The sequence below is a fragment of the Mytilus trossulus genome, chromosome 7, assembly GCF_036588685.1.
Source record: "Mytilus trossulus isolate FHL-02 chromosome 7, PNRI_Mtr1.1.1.hap1, whole genome shotgun sequence".
NCBI classification, from domain to species: domain Eukaryota; kingdom Metazoa; phylum Mollusca; class Bivalvia; order Mytilida; family Mytilidae; genus Mytilus; species Mytilus trossulus.
In genome coordinates, this window is record NC_086379.1 from 63086561 (window position 1) to 63108181 (window position 21621).

Genomic DNA, 21621 nt, shown 5'->3' on the forward strand with positions numbered 1-21621 from the left:
ATGTCACTAATATATCTTACTAATTTGAATTAAACAAAGCAAATGTTTATAATTTGTATTAACGTAAGCGACATAACTTCTTTTGTGTGAAAATGTCGTCCGACGAGGAATCGGATGAAATCGAAGATCAAGAAAAATTAGAAGAAAAAGTAGACTTTACATCGTCCAGACAGGCCAAAAAAGAAGCAAGACTTAATCAAATTATTTTCGAAAACGAACATAAAGCCAAAATAAGAAAAGTATGCAAACATTTCGCACTACTTTGTATAGCATACACTTTTACTCTTACAACTCCAAATATATCATGTAACTTTATAGGCACAAAATGTGCACCATGTAACACAGAGGTCCTGGTGGAGACAAGCAATTTTGCAAGAAAAATCATGCTCTCGGGTTACAATTTGTTACACACAGCACAGGGGCTTGTTACAATTGCCGGGTTTACTATCCATACGAACCCCTAAAAAAACACAAGGGAGGAAGCTAATTTGCGACAATGCTTCAAATTATTGTTGTAAATTTTTTCTAAGACTTTCACTTACTTTGTGACCTGGATAAATATGTTCCCACTTGAATTATCTCTCCAATGACATATATTTGTTACCTTAATTAACCTATATAACTATTGTAATCCTTAAAACAAACTCAACATTTCTGAAATAGAACGAATCGAGGCCCTAAATTTGAAAATGAGTAATTGATTTGATTTAACCATTCTTCCTTGGCTGAATAACAATGTCTATTTTTTTCTCAAGTGCTGCAGGAAGAACTTGTATTCTACAGTCAACCCTTTATTATATGATACAAAACCGTATATGTATTCTTATCCTGCTTCTATTTGAAGGGAAGGGCAACATTCAAATCATTGTTTATGTTGCAGTTCACTTTGTGATCCGCTATAAAATGCTGTTGATTTTAATGAAAAGTATCATCGGTAAAATAGAGATACATGTTTTCAAGTGTTAACTATAAATTGTCTGCTAAAACATTAGTTCTTACTGTACATTGTAGGAAAATAAAACATGTATTTGTACTCGCTACAAAAAAGGAGAAAGCTCTGCAACCATTGCATTTCGAATTCTCTCTCATTTAGATTAAAGCTCATACGAATAAATGTTGCATATTCAGACAATGAACGAATTTAATAATTTTAATTTTTAATGACAAATGTAATCTACACCAATTATCCACATATGCAATACACTCTAAATTGTTAAAAATTCATTTTACCTGAAATACAATATTTGCAAAACATAAATTACCTTTATAGCAATTATTACTTGGTCAGACTTGTTAATTTAGTAACAATCACTTGAAGTCTTCAGCCTACTGATAAATTGTAAAGCCTATCAGATATGTTACACCTTAGCATAATAGCTTTTGCAAAAAGACTTTTGAAACCTCAATATTTTAATACTTTGATTCCTACCCTTTGAACCATAAGCTTGATACACCATTGTACTTAAGCGAACAAACAACCATCACACTTTAGAGTGAGACGCCATCTTACTTTGATGTAGACCATCGCACTTTAGAGTGAGACGCCATCTTACTTTGATGTAGACCATCGCACTTTAGAGTGAGACGCCATCTTACTTTGATGTAGACCATCGCACTTTAGAGTGATCATTGCACTTTTAAAGTCCTACATATATATATGAATGAGGGTATCAGGGTTATGCATCATAAAGACTGATGTACATATACACCTTATTGTTATTTGGAAATCTGCGCCTGTTGTTCAGAGAATTAGCGCTGTCGACTATTGACATCATATACAACAATCACTTTTACATTTTAGCATCAGACATTTATCTGGTTTAGTTATATTTGTCTTACATGTCTTATGTGTACAGTTCTTGGCAGATTGCTATTGAATTTAAATCAGAAATGTTTTTCACAAGTTATGTCGCGTAAAACATGACCAATGGTAAAAACATACAGAGAAAATAATAGGCTATCTTTCATTCATTTTAATACCTCCATAGGTTAAGGAATTCTGACGTTCAGAAATGTTTATAATGTAAGATCCTTCTTTTTCACCGACTAAAAAGTATAAAATATAAAAGGAAAGCTGAATAACAGTGTCTGTGTGGCATGTACAAGTCAACATTGCCTAGTTTCACCCTTGAATGACAAGTTTTACACATTGTTGTATTTTTTTTAAAGGAACCATTCATGTATACTAATTATATAGAGAGAAGCTTAACAAAACAAAATATCAGAAGGAAAATTCATTCAAATATGTCCTTGCTACTTATACTTTATGCACAAATATCATTAATTATTAGTGGAGTTAAATCTTACTAAATATTAAATAGTCTTTGGTTTAGAAGCAGTTGAGCAATTTTTGGATTATTTTTCCATGTTAACAGTTAGTACCTTTTAGACTGAAAGATGACTTTTGAAATTTTACAGGTTTCAAAAATATTAAAGAAAAAAGACCATGATATAACAGATGAAGATAAAGATATTTTGACACAATCTCCAGAAATAACTAATCGATTGGTTAAATTAAAAGAAAGGAGAGGAGCATTAAAACAAAGAGTATTAGAGGTACTGGTAAAATATGTATATAGATAGCTTTTGTTGCATATTTCCTCCCTTGTGCAACATGTGCAAGACGGTTTTGAAATAAAAATAATATTTATAATATGTCAGGGTGACATAAAAAGAAGAAAAAAAAAACATAGAATAACAATATGTCACACAAACTTCTTGAGGGTGCCATTATAAGAGTAATATGTATATATTGGGTAAAAAAGAAACAGAGGAAAAGCAATATGTCACCAACATTTTTGATTGGGTGACATAATTTCTGGAATTTCTGAAATTCCATAATATTACATATATTTACCTGACTTGCAATTCAAGGACGGATTTATTTTACTGAAGACTAAAATGAAACATAAATTTAACTAGTCTTTGTACATCGTTTTACATTTTTTATGCCCCACCTAGGTGTGTTTGTCAGTCTGTGTGTCTGACTGTTCGTTGGTCCTGCCTCAGGTTTTTGTTCAAGGTAGTTCTTCCCTTCAATAGAATCTTTCTAATTTTAACGCTGTTGTCTGATGTTGTTTAATGCCCCACTAGTATAGGGATAACATCTCTGTCAATTTACTTGATTATTGTATAAAATCTTGTTCTAGATTGAAGATCCTGCTGAAGAACTTGAGTTGAAATGTGAAGAACTAGCTGAAGCCATAAGACATTCCAATAAAGTAGTTGTATATACAGGTGCTGGTATTAGTACAGTAAGTTTCTTTCCATGATCCTAGTATTTACACACTCTTATACATATAACTAGCTGTCAGTGTATGTGGATAATTACAGAATTATTTATGTGTGGAATTTAGTTTAAAAAGAAAAGATATATTTTAAAAATGAAAAAAAGTTTTGAAACAGCCAGTTTCACCACACAGATTGATCATATAAATGTAAAAGAACATTATCTAATTAAAGTCTTATTGATGCATGCTCTACATTTCATGTGTATGAATTTCTGTATTAATCTGAAAGAATTTTATTTTCTATTAGGCAGCCTCTATACCAGATTACAGGGGACCAAATGGAGTTTGGACACTGCTACAAAAGGGGCAACAACCCAAGTAGGTTTTCTAAAAGCTTGCATTATTCTTTCTCTAATATTTCTTGCAGTTTAATTTCAGCATCTATTGCATCTACAGAACTATTGAACTGACTAGTGGGTCTCATTAAGGTCTAAGCATGACGCGGGATTGCCGATTTTTTGTAAACGGGAAATGAGGTCTAGCGGGACCCGGGAAATGACAAAAAAGTGAAAATTGCTTACGTATATAGTGTAAGCAGGATACTGGAATCTGACAAAACAGTAAGCGGGATCCGGGATCGGAACCCCCCAATGGGAATTCTGACTACAGCTGTGTGTTTATTTTCATGTTTTGAAGATTTACAAAACCCTGGTTAAATTTTAAGAAAGGAGATTGATTTAGAGATTACTGAAATCTACAGAAACAATGTTTATCACTTTCCTCAGAGTGATTCTCCATTTCTGATGACATCTTAAAGTAAAAGAAAGTAAATTTTCTGTAAATCAAAAATACACCCAAGTTTGAGGTTAAAATATACAGGGAAATCATACAAATTAAATCTGTTAGTATCATCCATTCCAGCGGTGTAAAACAATTATATTGTGGTTCTCACTATTTATAAAAAGCACTGGACACCTTTTTATTGTTATTATTTAGATTTATAATACTTGGGCTTGGTTATCAAATTAGTCCACATTGAAGTTTAAAGGGTCTAAAATTGAACATTATTTGATTTCATCAAAAATTGAACATTGTTTGATTTCATCAAAAATTGAATTCTTGGGGTTCTATGATATGCTGAATCTAACCATGAATTAATATTTTGGATATTGGATCATAATAGGTAAATGTCAAATTTAAGATGTTTAAGTTTAAGTTTTTAGACCACATTCATTCTGTGTCAGAAACCTATGTTGTGTCAACTATTTAATCACAATCCAAATTCAGAGCTGTATCAAGCTTAAATGTTGCTTCATTTCTTGCCCCAACTGTTCAGGGTCCGACCTCTGTGATCGTATAAAGCTGCGCCCTGTGGAGCATCTGGTTATTTGATGTATGCAAAGTTAGGATTTTGACTAAAAATTAATTGTTGAATGATCATGGAAATGGGATAGTGTGAGCCAGAAACTGTGTACAAAGGAAATACATTTTTGTTTCACCCCTCATTTATTTTTAACAGAGCTCAAGATTTATGTGATGCCAAGCCTACTTTGACACATATGAGCATCAAGAAGTTACAAGATGAAGGACATGTAAGTATTATATGAGGTTTGTTTATAAAGTAACTGATATGGATTGTTATTCCTTAGTTCAACAGAGTTGTAAGAATGTAGCATTTTTTCATTTTTGTGATCATGTATGTATTCATTGTCTCATACGCCCAAATTAGTTTTTGAATGTTTCTGTGTGTTTAAAATTATAGGTTATAGAAGTACAATATTTTGTCAAAGGAAGTGTCCATTCCAAGTAGGTCACATTTGACTTTGAAGTTTTATAATAAATTAAAACAAGAAACTACCAGATGATAAAAAATGTACCACTTGATAAAATCTGTTTTAGATTCTAACACTATGTAATGAAATTATAGAATACAGGTCACATACATTTTGAATTTTGGTTGTGGAACATTAACTGGTAAAGAGTTTTTACAAAAAGTTTATCATAAAGTTTTAATTGTTTGTTAAAAATCCAGTAGACAATGTGATAGATATAGGAAGATGTGGTGTGAGTGCCAATGAGACAACTCTCCATCCAAATAACAATTTAAAAATTAAACCATTATAGGTTAAAGTACGGCATTCAACACGGAGCCTTGGCTCACACCGAACAACAAGCTATAAAGGGCCCCAAAATTACTAGTGTAAAACCATTCTTACGGGAAAACCAACGGTCTAATCTATATTTAAGATGGACATCATATTGAAGTCCAACCATAAGAAACATTATTAAAGTGTGCTGAAAAGTAATCTAGAAAAAAAAATCACTGCATTATTTATTATCAAAAAATTAACCCATTAAGATATTTTTATGCCCCACCTACGATAGTAGAGGGGCATTATGTTTTCTTGTCTGTGCGTCCCTTTGTCTGTCCGTCCTTCTGTCTGTCCCGCTTCAGGTTAAAGTTTTTGGTCAAGGTAGTTTTTGATGAAGTTGAAGTCCAATCGACTTCAAACTTGGTACACATGTTCCCTATGATATGATCTTTCTAATTTTAATGCCAAATTAGAGCTTTTACTCCAATTTCACGGTCCACTGAACATAGAAAATGATAGTGCAAGTGGGGCATTCGTGTACTGAGGACACATTCTTGTTAATTCCAGGTATCACATGTTGTATCTCAAAATTGTGATGGTTTACACATGAGAAGTGGTCTGAACAGAAGAAAATTATCAGAAATCCATGGAAATATGTACATAGAGGTAAGTTATGTTACAAGGATCATATTTAGATTCAATAGTTTTGCATTGCAATTATTTATCATCTTTATGTCATCTATACACAATTAGGCTGTACTGTTGATATTTTATTGAACTGTGCAACTAGTTTTACAGGAGTTATGCCTCTTGGATTTAGAATTTCTCTGGTAAATCACACCTTCATTTCGTGTAGCATATTTTTAAAAAAAAAGTTGATATATTTAATACTTTAAATTCAGATATTATTGGGAATTGTTTTTTTAATGTGACATGGTGATTATATTTACAATAAGAACTAACTAACATTCTAATATCTGATACATTTATCTGTATGCAGATTTTCATTAAATCACAAGAATTGATCTTTTCTTTCAAAAATGGGATAATAAATGCACACATTAAATTTAATTTCTGAATTTGCAGTAATTTTATCCCACTCCAGGAGTAGGGGCTAGATTGTGTGCACCTTGTCCATCTGTCTGTCTATTCTTCTAACAAATATATCTGTCAGCCCTTTTTGGATACTACTGTAACAGAATGACTTATTAAGTGGTCATCAGTCTAACATAGATGAGTTATTTGTTTGAGTGAATTTCAGATATTTAGAAATCTCTTCCTATTTGCTGATACTTTGTCTGTATATTGAAAAAACTTTTTCTTCAGTACATGAGTTGTAAGATGTGAGCTATTTTTGAAGTTCCACATTAATAAATTGTCTTATATGGTATGTCTAGTACAAAGCAGGATTTATTTTCATGTTCTCTTCCTCAATATGCAGTTGATTTTCAACTTTCAAACAGCCATCATCATGGTCATCAATCATGTTAAGCAAATAAAAAATCATCCTTCATAATTAGTAAACTTATTTATTTATGTCTTTGTCAGATTTGTTACAGTTGCCGGCCACATCAAGAGTACATCCGACTATTTGATGTGACTGAGAAGACAGGGGTGAGACGTCACCAGACAGACAGGAATTGTCATACCTGTAAACAGCCACTTAAGGATACTATAGTACACTTTGGAGAGAAGGGAGGGATGAAATGTCCATACAGATGGAAAGAGGCTGCAAAAGCTGCAGATAGATGTGATATAATCCTATGTTTAGGATCTAGTCTCAAGGTTGGTTCTGGTAGATGTGATATAATCCTATATTTAGGATCTAGTCTCAAGGTTGGTTCTGATAGATGTGATATAATCCTATGCTTAGGATCTAGTCTCAAGGTTAGTTCTGATAGATGTGATATAATCCTATGTTTAGGATCTAGACTCAATGTTGGTTCTGATAGATGTGATATAATCCTATGTTTAGGATCTATTCTCAAGGTTGGTTCTGATAGATGTGAAATAATCCTATGTATAGGATCTAGTCTCAAGGTTGGTTCTGATAGATGTGATATAATCCTATGTTTAGGATCTAGTCTCAAGGTTGGTTCTGATAGATGTGATATAATCCTATGTTTAGGATCTAGTCTCAAGGTTGGTTCTGGTAGATGTGATATAATCCTATGTTTAGGATCTAGTCTCAAGGTTGGTTCTGATAGATGTGATATAATCCTATGTTTAGGATCTATTCTCAAGGTTGGTTCTGATAGATGTGATATAATCCTATGTTTAGGATCTAGTCTCAAGGTTGGTTCTGATAGATGTGATATAATCCTATGTTTAGGATCTAGTCTCAAGGTTGGTTCTGATAGATGTGAAATAATCCTATGTTTAGGATCTAGTCTCAAGGTTGGTTCTGATAGATGTGAAATAATCCTATGTTTAGAATCTAGTCTCAAGGTTAGTTCTGATAGATGTGATATAATCCTATGTTTAGGATCTAGTCTCAAGGTTGGTTCTGATAGATGTGATATAATCCTGTGTTTAGGATCTAGTCTCAAGGTTGGTTCTGATAGATGTGATATAATCCTATGTTTAGGATCTAGTCTCAAGGTTGGTTCTGATATATGTGATATAATCCTATGTTTAGGATCTAGTCTCAAGGTTGGTTCTGATAGATGTGATATAATCCTATGTTTAGGATCTAGTCTCAAGGTTGGTTCTGATAGACGTGATATAATCCTATGTTTAGGATCTAGACTCAATGTTGGTTCTGATAGATGTGATATAATCCTATGTTTAGGATCTATTCTCAAGGTTGGTTCTGATAGATGTGAAATAATCCTATGTTTAGGATCTAGTCTCAAGGTTGGTTCTGATAGATGTGAAATAATCCTATGTTTAGGATCTAGTCTCAAGGTTGGTTCTGATAGATGTGATATAATCCTATGTTTAGGATCTATTCTCAAGGTTGGTTCTGATAGATGTGATATAATCCTTTGTTTAGGATCTATTCTCAAGGTTGGTTCTGATAGATGTGATATAATACTATGTTTAGGATCTAGTCACAAGGTTGGTTCTGATAGATGTGATAAAATCCTATGTTTAGGATCTAGTCACAAGGTTGGTTTTGACAGATGTGATATAATCCTATGTTTAGGATTTGGTCTCAAGGTTGGTTCTGATAGATGTGATATAATCCTATGTTTAGGATCTAGTCTCAAGGTTGGTTCTGATAGATGTGATATAATCCTATGTTTAGGATTTGGTCTCAAGGTTGGTTCTGATAGATGTGATATAATCCTATGTTTAGGATCTAGTCTCAAGGTTGGTTCTGATAGATGTGATATAATCCTATGTTTAGGATCTAGTCTCAAGGTTGGTTCTGATAGATGTGATATAATCCTATGTTTAGGATCTAGTCTCAAGGTTGGTTCTGATAGACGTGATATAATCCTATGTTTAGGATCTAGACTCAATGTTGGTTCTGATAGATGTGATATAATCCTATGTTTAGGATCTATTCTCAAGGTTGGTTCTGATAGATGTGAAATAATCCTATGTTTAGGATCTAGTCTCAAGGTTGGTTCTGATAGATGTGAAATAATCCTATGTTTAGGATCTAGTCTCAAGGTTGGTTCTGATAGATGTGATATAATCCTATGTTTAGGATCTATTCTCAAGGTTGGTTCTGATAGATGTGATATAATCCTTTGTTTAGGATCTATTCTCAAGGTTGGTTCTGATAGATGTGATATAATACTATGTTTAGGATCTAGTCACAAGGTTGGTTCTGATAGATGTGATAAAATCCTATGTTTAGGATCTAGTCACAAGGTTGGTTCTGATAGATGTGATATAATCCTATGTTTAGGATCTAGTCTCAAGGTTGGTTCTGATAGATGTGATATAATCCTATGTTTAGGATCTAGTCTCAAGGTTGGTTCTGATAGATGTGATATAATCCTATGATTAGGATCTAGTCTCAAGGTTGGTTCAGATAGATGTGATATAATCCTATGTTTAGGATCTAGTCTCAAGATTGGTTCTGATAGATGTGATATAATCCTATGTTTAGGATCTGGTCTCAAGGTTAGTTCTGATAACGGGCTCGTCTAGATATTCCACATGATATAGTCAGTATCAAAAACGAAACTACCTATTATTCTATATGTATTCTGGGATTATGTAAAAATGAGAAAATGTGGTATGATTGCTAATCGGACAACTCTCCATCAGACCAGACCTAATATTGCATAGATGTAAGCCACTATAGGTCAATGTACAGCATTCAATTATGATTTAAACCCTTATCCTGTGTTAAGGATCTTGGTGTAAAGTAATTTTTTATAATACTGATAATACTTTCTCAAGAACATAATTTTTAACCGTAGTTTTGATGTTATAGTTATACCCATATTGAATTCTTTTCATAATATGACTATATTGTCTGGTTTTTTAGATACTGAAAAAATACTCATGTTTGTGGTGTATGGACAGAAACAAGAAGAACCGACCCCAATTGTATATAATAAACTTACAGTGGACACCAAGAGATGATGCTGCTACTACAAAAATCAATGGTAAATTTTAACATATGATAATTTAGGGGTGTTTGTAGAAGGAAAGGGTTGATGCCCATGATACAACGGCACATGAAAAAAAAGAGAATTTCATAAACTTTACATAAGATCAGACCAATGTAAAACAATATTTTATGATTTGATTTATAGATTGGAGATATTAAACTGTGGATTTATTATTCATGGAATACCAACTTTTGTGGGTAAAGAGATTAACCAAAAATTCAAATATTCAATATATTACATATTTTCTGAAGTAATAAAAAGGAGATGTGCTTTGATTGCCAATGGAACAACTCTCAACAAGCTTAGTCAGCTATAAAAGGCTGCAAATCACAAATGTAAAACAATTTAATTTTTTTTGGCTCAATCCACAAATATTGGTATCTACATAAATTAATCCCTAGTAATATAAGGCTATGAGGTAAGTGTTATTTGTTTCAAAAGCATTCTCCATTTTTATACAATCGCAAACAATATTTTGGGATCGTATAATGGTATGATGTCGTTGTTGTGTGCATCATCTGAAGTCACATTTTGTGTCAGGACAATAACTTTAGTTCAAGTAAATGGATCTCTATCAAATTAAGTAAGAAGGTTCAAGACAACAAAAGGAAGGTGTGGATTGATTTAAGGGATGATGGTCCAAACTGTTTTGGAATAAGGGGCCCAAAACAAGCATTTTCTACTTTCAGTATATAAACTTGTGTAGAAGTATTTTAATTGCTTTGAAGTTGTATCATTAGGCCAGGATTTTTTAATTTGTTGGTTTACGGATCCGCCGACCAGATTTTGCCGATTCCTAGAATAAAAATAAAATTGACTTTTCATGCTTTTTTATTCCCGCCGACCCAAAAAAATACATTATCCCTGAAAAATAATTAAATTCTTCTTTTGTTATGAAATAAAATGCATGAATCACTAACAAAATTGATAACACTCTCTGTTGTGAAAAAAACAAACTTCCAGATTACGTTTCTAAAAATAGACAAATCAATTATAACTGACCTTGAAATGTCGTTTACGCAAATAATTTTGTGGAAAGAAATCTGTGTTTAAAACCCATTACACAATAAGTTCGTTTCCCTTATTTGTCATCAGTCTGTAAGATGCATAATCTCATAGAAATAGATTTGTCCAATTGTGGACAGGTGGAAAGCACCTTGGAAGTAAAAGTTCTGAATATCAACAAGTCATTTAGAATTTTCTTGTTTCATGGATAATAAAAAAATAAATATCATCCATTTGGATTAAAAACGGGAATGCATGACACTAGATTAACCCGATATTCTCGTTTTTTCTGTGGACGAGTCTATTACGTTTTTGACACGTGTGTTGAAACTTATTTTCGTACGACGTTTTTTACATTTTTTTCTTTATCAGTTTTCGTTTTTGAAGATCATTACTCACCAAATTTTCTGGAATTGATTAAGAGCTACGCGAATTTGTTTTTCTTGTTTATGAAAAGACAATTTAATTTCGTCTTTGTCTGAACACCCCCCTTTTTTTACGGCAAATCATTAGACAATGTCATCCGATATTTCATTTATGACAGCTAAACAAGAATATTTCATCGAACTAAAATTTGAAATGATTATAAAATAGCATAAACACATTTTGTTAGAAAGGTGAAATGTATATTTATTTTGCTTTTTTTTCTGTCTTGAAAGATATTTTTTTTTCTTTTTTTTCCTGACCGACTGACCCGACTTTTTCATGGGGAAAATCCGTAAACCAACAAATTGAAAAACCGTGGCCTTATGTTTAATACCACAAGTAGAAGTTTTGGATTCATTTTGGGGGCTATGGTGCCAACAGTTTAGGTATTAAGAGCCAAAAAGGGGTAAAAAACTAGCATTTTTGTAGTTTCTGGACTATAACTTGTGTGTAAGTGTATGGATCTCTCTTACATTGTACCACAAGGTTCCATGTCACAAAAGGAAGGCTGGGATTGAGTTTGGGGGTAGTTGCCCAAATCATGTGGGAATAAAGGGTCCAAAAAGGGTCAAAAACAAGCATTTTTTCTTGTTTCCAGACAATAACTCGTGTTTAAGAATATGGATATCTCTGAAATCGCACTACAAGGTTCCATACTACAAAGGAAGGGTTGGGTTTAAGAGTGGGGGTTATTGCTTCTAGGAGGGGTTCAAATATTTTTCAACATTTTTTTTAATTTTCAAGAAGAATCTTTAATTTCACAGTATTGTGCAATAGATTTGTTAGACAGAATCAAGCTTGAATATTGTGTTCAAATTTGCCACAACTGTTCAGGGTTCAACCAAATATTATGAAACATTTACACAATGCTCATTACCACAAAACACAGATCAAGTTTGAATTTTGGTGGCATTGCTGTAACCATTCTAGATTTGTGCCCCTTTATAAATTGAAAAATTGCCAAAATTATAGTGTCTGTTATCCAACTTAAATTAGGCATCATCTGTGTCCATGGGGACACATTCTCTATTTATTTATTTAAAAAATAATATTCAGTTTTTGAAAGTTTAGAATCAGGGGTAATGAAACCTATTTTTTTGGGAGGGAATTGGAAGAATGAATACTTTGATGATTTATGTAAAACTGTCTTTTTACATAGAGGTCACTTTCATTTTAAGAATTCAATAGCAGTTTGAGTAAATGTTATTTAAATCATGCATAGGTATGTTGACCTTTTATAAGTACATTTGCAACTAAAAAAAATGCAAAACCTTGGCTTTTAAATATTTGAATTTAAATACAAACAAGCACCTAAAACACATGAAATTTATAAAGTGTTCTTTTTATTTTTGTAATTTAATTTTACTTATCATTAATATTCTGTTCCACAATAAAGCAAAGAAATTCCAAAACAGTTTTGCATATTTATTGTATATCAATTTTATTACAGGTCGATGTGATGATGTAATGAGACAAGTGATGAGGCATCTTGGGTATTCCATACCTGAGTATTTTGAGTATGTATTGTTAACTTATTTTCTTATCACTAAAAAGTTTTATATGAAGATAATGTATCTCTAATTTCTTGTCCATGTATGGCTATACTTTTTGGTGTATCAGCTCGTCAATCTTTGAAGAAGGTTTTGAGCATCATTGAAAAGACATTGAAAAGATGTAACTTGATTATATGCAGTGGTAGTTCCAACTATATCATGTTATAAGTAGGTTATACAGTGCCAGATAATTTAACAGTTCTAAGGTTCTTCCCCTTTTATGCCCCACGTACGATAGTAGAGGGGGCATTATGTTTTTTGGTCTGTGCCTCCGTTCATTCGTCTGTTCGTCCGTCTGTGCATCCGCTCGTTCAGGATTTAAAGTTTTTGGTCAAGGTAGTTTTTGATGAAGCTGAAGTCCAATCAACTTGAAACTTAGTACACTTGTTGCTTATGATATTATCTTTCTAATTTTAAAGCCAAATTAGACGTTTGACCCCAATTTCACGGTCCACTGAACATAGAAAATGAAAGTCAGAGTTTCAGGTTAAAGATTTTGGTCAAGGTAGTTTTTGATGAAGCTGAAGTCCAATCAACTTGAGACTTAGTACACTTGTTGCTTATGATATGATCTTTTGACCCCCATTTCACAGTCCACTGAACATAGAAAATGAAAGTGGGAATTTCAGATTAAAGTTTTTGGTCAAGGTAGTTTTTGATAAAATTGAAGTCCAATCAACTTGAAACTTAGTACATATGTTCCTTATAGTATAATCTTTCTTATTTTAATGCCAAATTAGACTTTTGACCCCAATTTCACGGTCCATGGAACATGGAAAAGGATAGTGCGAGTGGGGAATCTGTGTACTTTGGGCACATTCTTATTTTCCCTTTTAATCAAAGCAATGTACAAATACGACTCAAAAATGATCTATATGGTCTCATGTGCTCATAATTACCATATAATACAACCATAGGATTTTAATACAGTTTTATGTATTTTTGAAAATAGCAATTCAATTTTCTTGGAGTCTCTAGTTGAAGATTAGCATCAAACAAAAATAATTGCTCACAAAGAAATGCTAATATGAATATTATTCATCTTGTAGGGAAGAAGACCCATTATTTTCTCTTGCAACATCTCTTCATGAAAAAGAAAATGACACAACAAGTAAAAAGATTCTGCTAAAACCAGACATTGATGATATTACTAGACATAGAAATTTAGTTGATGCAAATCGTAGAAATTCAATAGAATCTGAAAGGAATAAGAATTTAGCAAGATTAAGTAACACAAATTTGACTGATGTAAAAATATTTCCTTCAAGTTCTGTTGCAGGAAGTTCAACAAATTATTCCGTGGGAATAAATACTCAGGAAAAAATGAATACAGAATTAACTGTTGTAAAAACGGAGAAGATTCATGATCAAAATCATTTTATTCATAATCCTTTAGATCATTCATTAATTCACCATAACCATGCTCTTAAAACAGCGCTGGAAAAAACTCATACCGAGAATTTCTACCGCTATAATGCAATGTGGGCAAAATCGCCATTAAATCCTTACAATCCATATTCTTTACCTCCATTTCTACCTGGGGTGCCAAACGGTAGACAACAAATAAAGTTTGGTGAAGTTGCATTCCAGAAATATGTCGATCAAGGGGATAATCAAAGGAAGGAGGTCAAAGTTGAACCAATTATAGATTTAACAACATTTGCTGGAAAGAACCCTAAGCTGGAAAACAACAGTGCCAAAAATAATAAAGTAAAAAACAATTGTACTAATTCTCATGGCAAAATGAGATCACCAGAAGAATTACAAAACATAGATTCTAGAAGCAAAACGGTAACTGTTCCTTGTAAAGAAAAGTGTGCTGCTAGTCCCCGAAAATCAAAAACAAATTCAATCCTAAATAACGAAAAATGTAGTCCGGATGGAAAGGGTGATTCAAAAATAGGACACTCAGAACCTATATCTAATTCTACAACTGTTACACAAAGCAGTAGAGGAAGAAGGGTTAGGAAATCATTCTGTCCAAACTGTCACGGTGTTAGTGGTGACTGTCCGTGTACTGTACTAGAATCTGTAAAGAAAAGAAAACCACCAGCGTGTGGTAAATGTGAAAAACATCCATGTACTTGTCCAAAAACAACAACTCCAACTATTTGTCTACTATGTAGAAATCCTCTCAATAAATGTGAATGCAAAACAAACATTAAGGAACATCCTTCCAAATGTAGTGCATGTGGATTGTCAAAAACATCATGTAAATGTCAGTCCTCCAAATGTTGTGCATGTGGATTGTCAAAAACATCATGTAAATGTCAGTCCTCCAAATGTAATGCGTGTGGATTGTTGAAAACATTGTGTAAATGTCAGTCTTCCTTCAACAATAAGCTAATGCCGTGCCAGTTTTGTAGACACACTCCAGATAAATGTAAGTGTGCTCAGAATGGCCAAACATATTTATTGCTGTGTCCAATTTGTCATCAGCATAAACATCTGTGCAAATGTGTGCTAAATCATACCTCTTCCTTTACTCAGGGTGCAAATGTGCCAAATTTTACAAACTTGTCTAATTTACCAATGGCACCTTTAATGCCATTTTTTGACTATGCAAAATTTGCATTTCCAATGAACAATATTTCGCCGCTTTACATGCCGCAAGTCTTTCAGAATAATCTTATGAATGGTCTGCTACCAAGCAATTATTTAAATGCTTTGTTGCCAGGTAACAGTGTTAATCCTATGTTACCTAGCAATGGATTAACTGGTTTCCAGTCAGATAAAGTTCTAAATGGAACATATAGTGCTAGAAATGTCAATAGTTTGGTACCAGTTAATCATATGACTAATGCATTGAAGGTAGAACCAATATTACAAGATCATTCATACTTAAATAAAGAACAGATGCAATCATTGTCTCCTAACTGTGATAAAAATTACCAAAGATCTCAAAATGAGAAACAGACAGTTGAAAGTGTATCTTCAAAGACGGGTCTGAAGACTGAAGAAAGTAAACCTACAAGAACAGGTCTGACGACTGAAAGTATATCACCAAGAACAGGTCCTTCGACTGAAAGTATATCACCAAGACCAGGTCTGACGACTGAAAGTATATCACCAAGAACAGGTCTGAAGAGAAGCTATAGTTATATAGATGACATTCAGAAAGAAGAAGAGGACATTGTTTCAGAAACTACTCCAAGAAAAATTGATTTAAATCATTCCAAGAGCCAGAAAAAAGAGCCTGTAGCAATTAAAAGTACAGAACCATCAAATCCTATTGTTATAGATATTGAAGATGAAACTGAACAATGTGAAGGTGAAAAGGAAGGTCAAGGTGATAACGAAAAAGAAGATCAAGAAAAACCTAAACTAATGAGGAGCATGTCAGTTCCAGCATGTCCAGGATGGTTCGGGAAAGGTCTTAATCTTCGAAAGAAGCGTAGATAGTAACAAATGATATTTAATGTATTTTTCTATACAAAATGTTTATATTCAAGTCATTCAGGGATTTTTGTAATAATTTATAAAAATATGTTTTTTGTGTTTTAATGTATGGAAGTTTGGTTTGAATTGTTTACAATGATTGTATGTTTAATTTTCATGATAAAAAGAAGAAAATACTGTAAACCAATTAATTTTTTCGTGTGTAGAAAAATTTTGCGAATATAAATAGTCTTGGAACATCATCAAAATTGGAAAATAGTTAAAAACAAATAACTTTGAATCCAGCAAGTTAAGGCTTAGTAAAAAGAGTACACAGAAATTATTTATTTTCAAAGTTATTAATTTTTGGTATTGATAAAACTGGCATGCTGCCGTGCAGAATTAATTGTATTGAATTATTAACAATATAAATAACCAACAGTACAGCCTACTGGGTAGGTTATGGTAAGATATAAAGAATTTACCTGTTACTATGAGGGTGTAGCATTATGTATTTGTAGTTAATGTGCACATTTGGGCATGACTTTTTAGTTGTACCTCTCAACTGATATGGTTTATACATCTTGAACTAGAGAGACAGAGGCTCTAGTACTCCTTATTAGGTCACCACGTAACATTTAAAAAATCCCTCTGTCACCATATCTCTAAAGCTAATAAAATACAATATTTTTAAAGGTCACAAGTCCTGTAAAATGAGATGTCAGGCTTCAAAAACCGCTGCAAAATTTCAGGTTTGATTGGACCATGTTAAAAGCATGCAAGGTCGCAGGTTAGTTAGGTTAGACTAAGTTGAAAGGTTGCAAGGTCTTTGATTAGTGCATCCACAGCTGCAAAAGGACTATGTGTGTTCAGAAAGCATGCTGGCATTTTCTCACATGTATATATATATTGTCTCAGATCAAATATCACTGTACAGCATTATACATTTTTATGCATGTTATTATGGGCATAAGATATTGTAAGTTATATCTGCAAATAAGTACATGTAGTACAGAGATTTATGGGTATGCAACAAGATCACATAATAGGGTCGAATTTATTTTTAAAACAGGATTATTCTTTTATTAATAAGTGAACATAGAAATATATGAGTGCCTGTACAGCAGGTAAATTTGACAAATTAACTGCTACTTATGCGAAATACTGTAAATTAAGAAATTATTGCATGCATTTATTATTGCTTTTTTTAGAGAATGGACGTCAGATTGATAATTTTGATTTCTGTGAAATCTGCATACAGCTCTTTCTATTTTTGTCGAGCCTTCGACTTTAGTCGAAAAAGCGAGACTAAGCGATCCTACATTCCGTCGGCGGCGGCGGCGGCGTCCACAAATATTCACTCTGTGGTTTAAGTTTTTGAAATTTTAATAACTTTCTTAAAACTATACTGGATTTCTACCAAACTTGGACAGAAGCTTGTTTATGATCATTAGATAGTATCCAGAAGTAAATTTTGTAAAAATAAAATTCCATTTTTTCTGTATTTTACTTATAAATGGACTTACTTTTTACTGCGGGGAAACATAACATTCACTCTGTGGTTAAAGTTTTTAGAATTTTAATAACTTTCTTAAACTACACTGGATTTCTACCAAACTTGGACAGAAGCTTGTTTATGATCATTAGATAGTATCCAAAAGTAAATTTTGTAAAATTGAAATTCCATTTTTTCCGTATTTTACTTTTAAATATGGATTTAGTTTTTTCTGCGGGGAAACATTACATTCACTCTGTGGTTAAAGTTTTTAGAATTTTAATGACTTTCTTAAACTATCCTGGGTTTGTACCAAACTTGGACAGAAGCTTATTTATGATCATAAGAAAGTATCCAGAAGTAAATTTTGTAAAAAAATAAATCCATTTTTTCCGTATTTTACTTTTAAATGGACTTAGTTTTTCTGCGGGGAAACATTACATTCACTCTGTGGTTAAAGTTATTAAAATTTTAACATCTTTCTTAAACTATCCTGGGTTTGTACCAAACTTGGACAGAAGCTTAGTTATGATCATAAGATAGTAAGATCCAGAAGTAAATTTTGTAAAAAGATAACTCCATTTTTCTGTATTTTACTTTTAAATGGACTTAGATTTTCTTCCAGTTAACATTACATACAGTCTGCAGTTAAAGTTTTCAAAACATTTATTAGATTCATTAACTATCCTAGATTTTTACCAAACTTGGACAGAAGCTTCATACAATCATAAGATAGTATCAAGAGGAATATTTTTATTGATTTTTTTCCTCACTTTTGTTGAGCCTGCGATTTACAGCAAAAGTAGGCGAGACACTGGGTTCCGCGGAACCCTTACAAATTTTTGATTAAGAATGCAAGTTCTTATTTTTGCATTACTTACCCGGTTGCATTGTTCACATTAATAAAAATGTTATAATTTCTGAATTTACAGTATGTATTATGATGCAGTCATTGCAAAACATAATATACCTCACCACTTACTGAATTATCCATGACATAAGAAGTACTTATCTTTAATCACTCTTGCACATCTGGACATCTGACAATTATTAAAAACTTTCTTTTTATGCCCCATTTATGGGCATTATGTTTTCTGGTCTGTGCGTCTGTTCGTTCGTTTGTCTCTTCGTCTGTTCATCTTGGTTCAGGTTAAAGTTATTGGTCAAGGTAGTTTTGATTAAGTTGAAGTCCAATCATTTTGAAACTTAGTAAACATGTTCCCTATGATATGATCTTTCTAATTTTAATGCCAAATTTATAGAGATTTTCCCCCATTTTCACAGTCCATTAAACATAGAAAATGATTGTGCGGATGGGGCATCCGTGTACCACTCAGGGGCATTACTTAAACAAGCTATTTTTTTTAATTACTTATATAAGTAATTTTTTATTTTGAAAATAATAAAATTACTTATTAGAGTTATTTTAATTTTCAATAGAAACATAGACTAAATGTAGTTTTCATGATTTTAAACAACATTTTATATCATAAAATAAAGAATTTATCAGATTTAAGAGGAGTATAGAGATAAAGGGTTACTTTGAAAATAATGACAAAAATATTACTTGAATAAGTTATTTTTAACATTTTTGAAAAAAATTGCAATTACACTTATCTAAGGCACATATGTAATTGATTTAGGTTACAAATTATAAATAATTTCATGTCTTAATTAATTCACTAGTATCTATCTATTTATATCAGTCTACCTTCAAGATTTTAGAGGAAAATGATAAATTAATAGTCCCAAGAGACCAATCTTTGACCCAGAAGCGTTGGTATCAAAGATAAGTGCATCGGAAAGTTAACTAGTGTTTCTGAAGAATTAGTTTTTATATATCAAGGGGAAAATAACCAGATAACTGTGAAAATTATTTAAAGCTAGTAAAATCTGTATTCTTGGACACCTATAAAAATAATATTCAGAAAAATAACTTATATAAGTTATATTTAAATTAGCCTCGTTTTCAACATTACTTGTATAGGTAATTTTAATTGTTACTTGTTTAAGTAATGCCCCTGACTGTGTACTGGGGACACATTCTTGTTTAAATATAAATATACATGTACTATAATGCTGAGTCATATGGCTTTCACATTTACATGTTATGTTTGTGCATGTAATCACAAAAAGGACCTCATTAACAGGCTTACACAAAAACTTCTCAAGCAAGAGTTGTGAGGAATAGGTACTTAAATTGATAAGTTGATGCTACACATGCTTAAAGGTCACTATCACAAATTGGTTGCCTGATAAAATGTCTCAAATTTGTTTTATGCTTTCACAGTTCTACAATTTACTTTTAGATACTAATTCATTTGTCTGCTCTGCAGTTTTACAAATGTGTCCTAGACTACTATTCCTCATTTTGACATTTTGACATTTGACAGGTCAAACATGCATAGTAGGAGGCAATTACAATGTTGGGGCACCAGTTCTTCCTCTATTTGGAGTTCATGCAATGCCTCAGTTTTGTTTATCTTTATGTTTACGGTATCTTCTGAATGGATTTTTTTTAAATAGTTTTATGTAATTTATATTCTGCTGCACAGTAGGTCACACATATCAGTGTGTTAGCAGTATAAGTAAAACATAATTTGCTAATTCTTAAGGACCAATAATATGTGGGAGGGTAGAAAAGTGCATTATATGGAGACTTTTTATTTTGGTAAATGGTTCAAGCTGGCCTAGTTTCAGGCTATTTAGATATTTATCTGTTGTGGATTGTAGGTTGGTATTGAAATGAAGTAATATTTTTCTACAAGAAAATTGGTCTGTGACGATTTATAGATATATACTTGCTAGTCTGAGTTTGGGTGTGCAATTTTCATGTTTTCTATATGGACCGTGCTCTCATTTCCCGTGAGCCCAACAAGTCCAAAACATCTCAGAGCAAATCTTAGACTAATTTTAGTTATGGTTGAGGATCTAGATCAGAATTTAGGAACTTACTATTACTGATAATTTTGTACATTTCTTAATGTGAAGAATAGACAAAAATGAAATGATTTTTTGCAATTTCATGATAATCTGCATACTCATATATGTACCAGATATCAGAATTAGAGTTTGCAATACTGCGCCCAATGGTATTATTTGCATGAATTAAACCTTGCAATTATTTCTGAATTTACAGTAACTTTTTGTATCTCAATTTAAAATTTCTAGACAAATGTACTTTTCTTATCTGCAATCTACATTTTCTAATGCATAGAATTTGTTGTATTATATAATACCAGGTAGTTTTCAAATTCATCGTTTTGTATTGTGTAAACCAAGATCATTCAAAAAGTTTAACAGTTGGTGAATTATTTCCTTGTTTTTTGTATATTCATAACAATAACATGTTTTTGGGGTGTAGAAGACTTTTGTAATTATTTGATGATATGGTTGAAAGTGTATATTGATTAGTTTGTGAAGTATATTTTGTAAATCAAGTTGCAATATTTGTACAAGAGTTTACATTATTTATTTATGTAAAATAGGATGCAGAATGTATTTATATGGTATAGTATGTTGTATTGAGTGGTTGCAAACTTTTGTTTTTGGAAAATTTTGAAATAAAACATTGAAAATCTACAAAGTAAAACTTCTTTTATAGTCATATTTTTTGAGAGATGAAGTTGGTTTCTTTCTGTGTGTTAAAGAATACTATATGTAGCAGTAGAAGTTGCTTGGCCCTGATTTAGAACATGTCTAGGACTCTAAGTGAGATTTGTGAGTGAGCAAAGGGTCACAGATTTTAGTGTTATGACATCTCTGACTGACACAGATAGTACAAACATATGAGAAAAGAACACAAATTTGCATGCATCTTACCTGCCAACTTGCCAAAATCTCAATCAGTTTTTAGTACGGCAC

The 21621-nt window shown here is 32.2% G+C and overlaps 1 protein-coding gene across 3 annotated transcripts; it reads left to right on the top strand.

Moving 5' to 3' along the window:
* Positions 1-52: 52 nt before the first annotated feature.
* Positions 53-21327, top strand: LOC134725523 (uncharacterized). Of its 3 annotated transcripts, none has more exons than XM_063589412.1 (11): positions 53-239; positions 2419-2556; positions 3150-3254; positions 3538-3608; positions 4750-4822; positions 5891-5989; positions 6872-7108; positions 9774-9894; positions 12782-12848; positions 13934-15897; positions 15931-21327. In XM_063589412.1, exons 1-11 carry the CDS (start codon positions 93-95, stop codon positions 16284-16286), a joined length of 3378 nt encoding a protein of 1125 aa, XP_063445482.1. In that variant the 5' UTR covers positions 53-92; the 3' UTR covers positions 16287-21327. The 3 variants fall into 3 exon arrangements, with proteins under 3 accessions (XP_063445482.1, XP_063445483.1, XP_063445481.1); XM_063589413.1 differs by having other exon boundaries at positions 13934-15864; XM_063589411.1 differs by having other exon boundaries at positions 13934-21327.
* Positions 21328-21621: the final 294 nt, after the last annotated feature.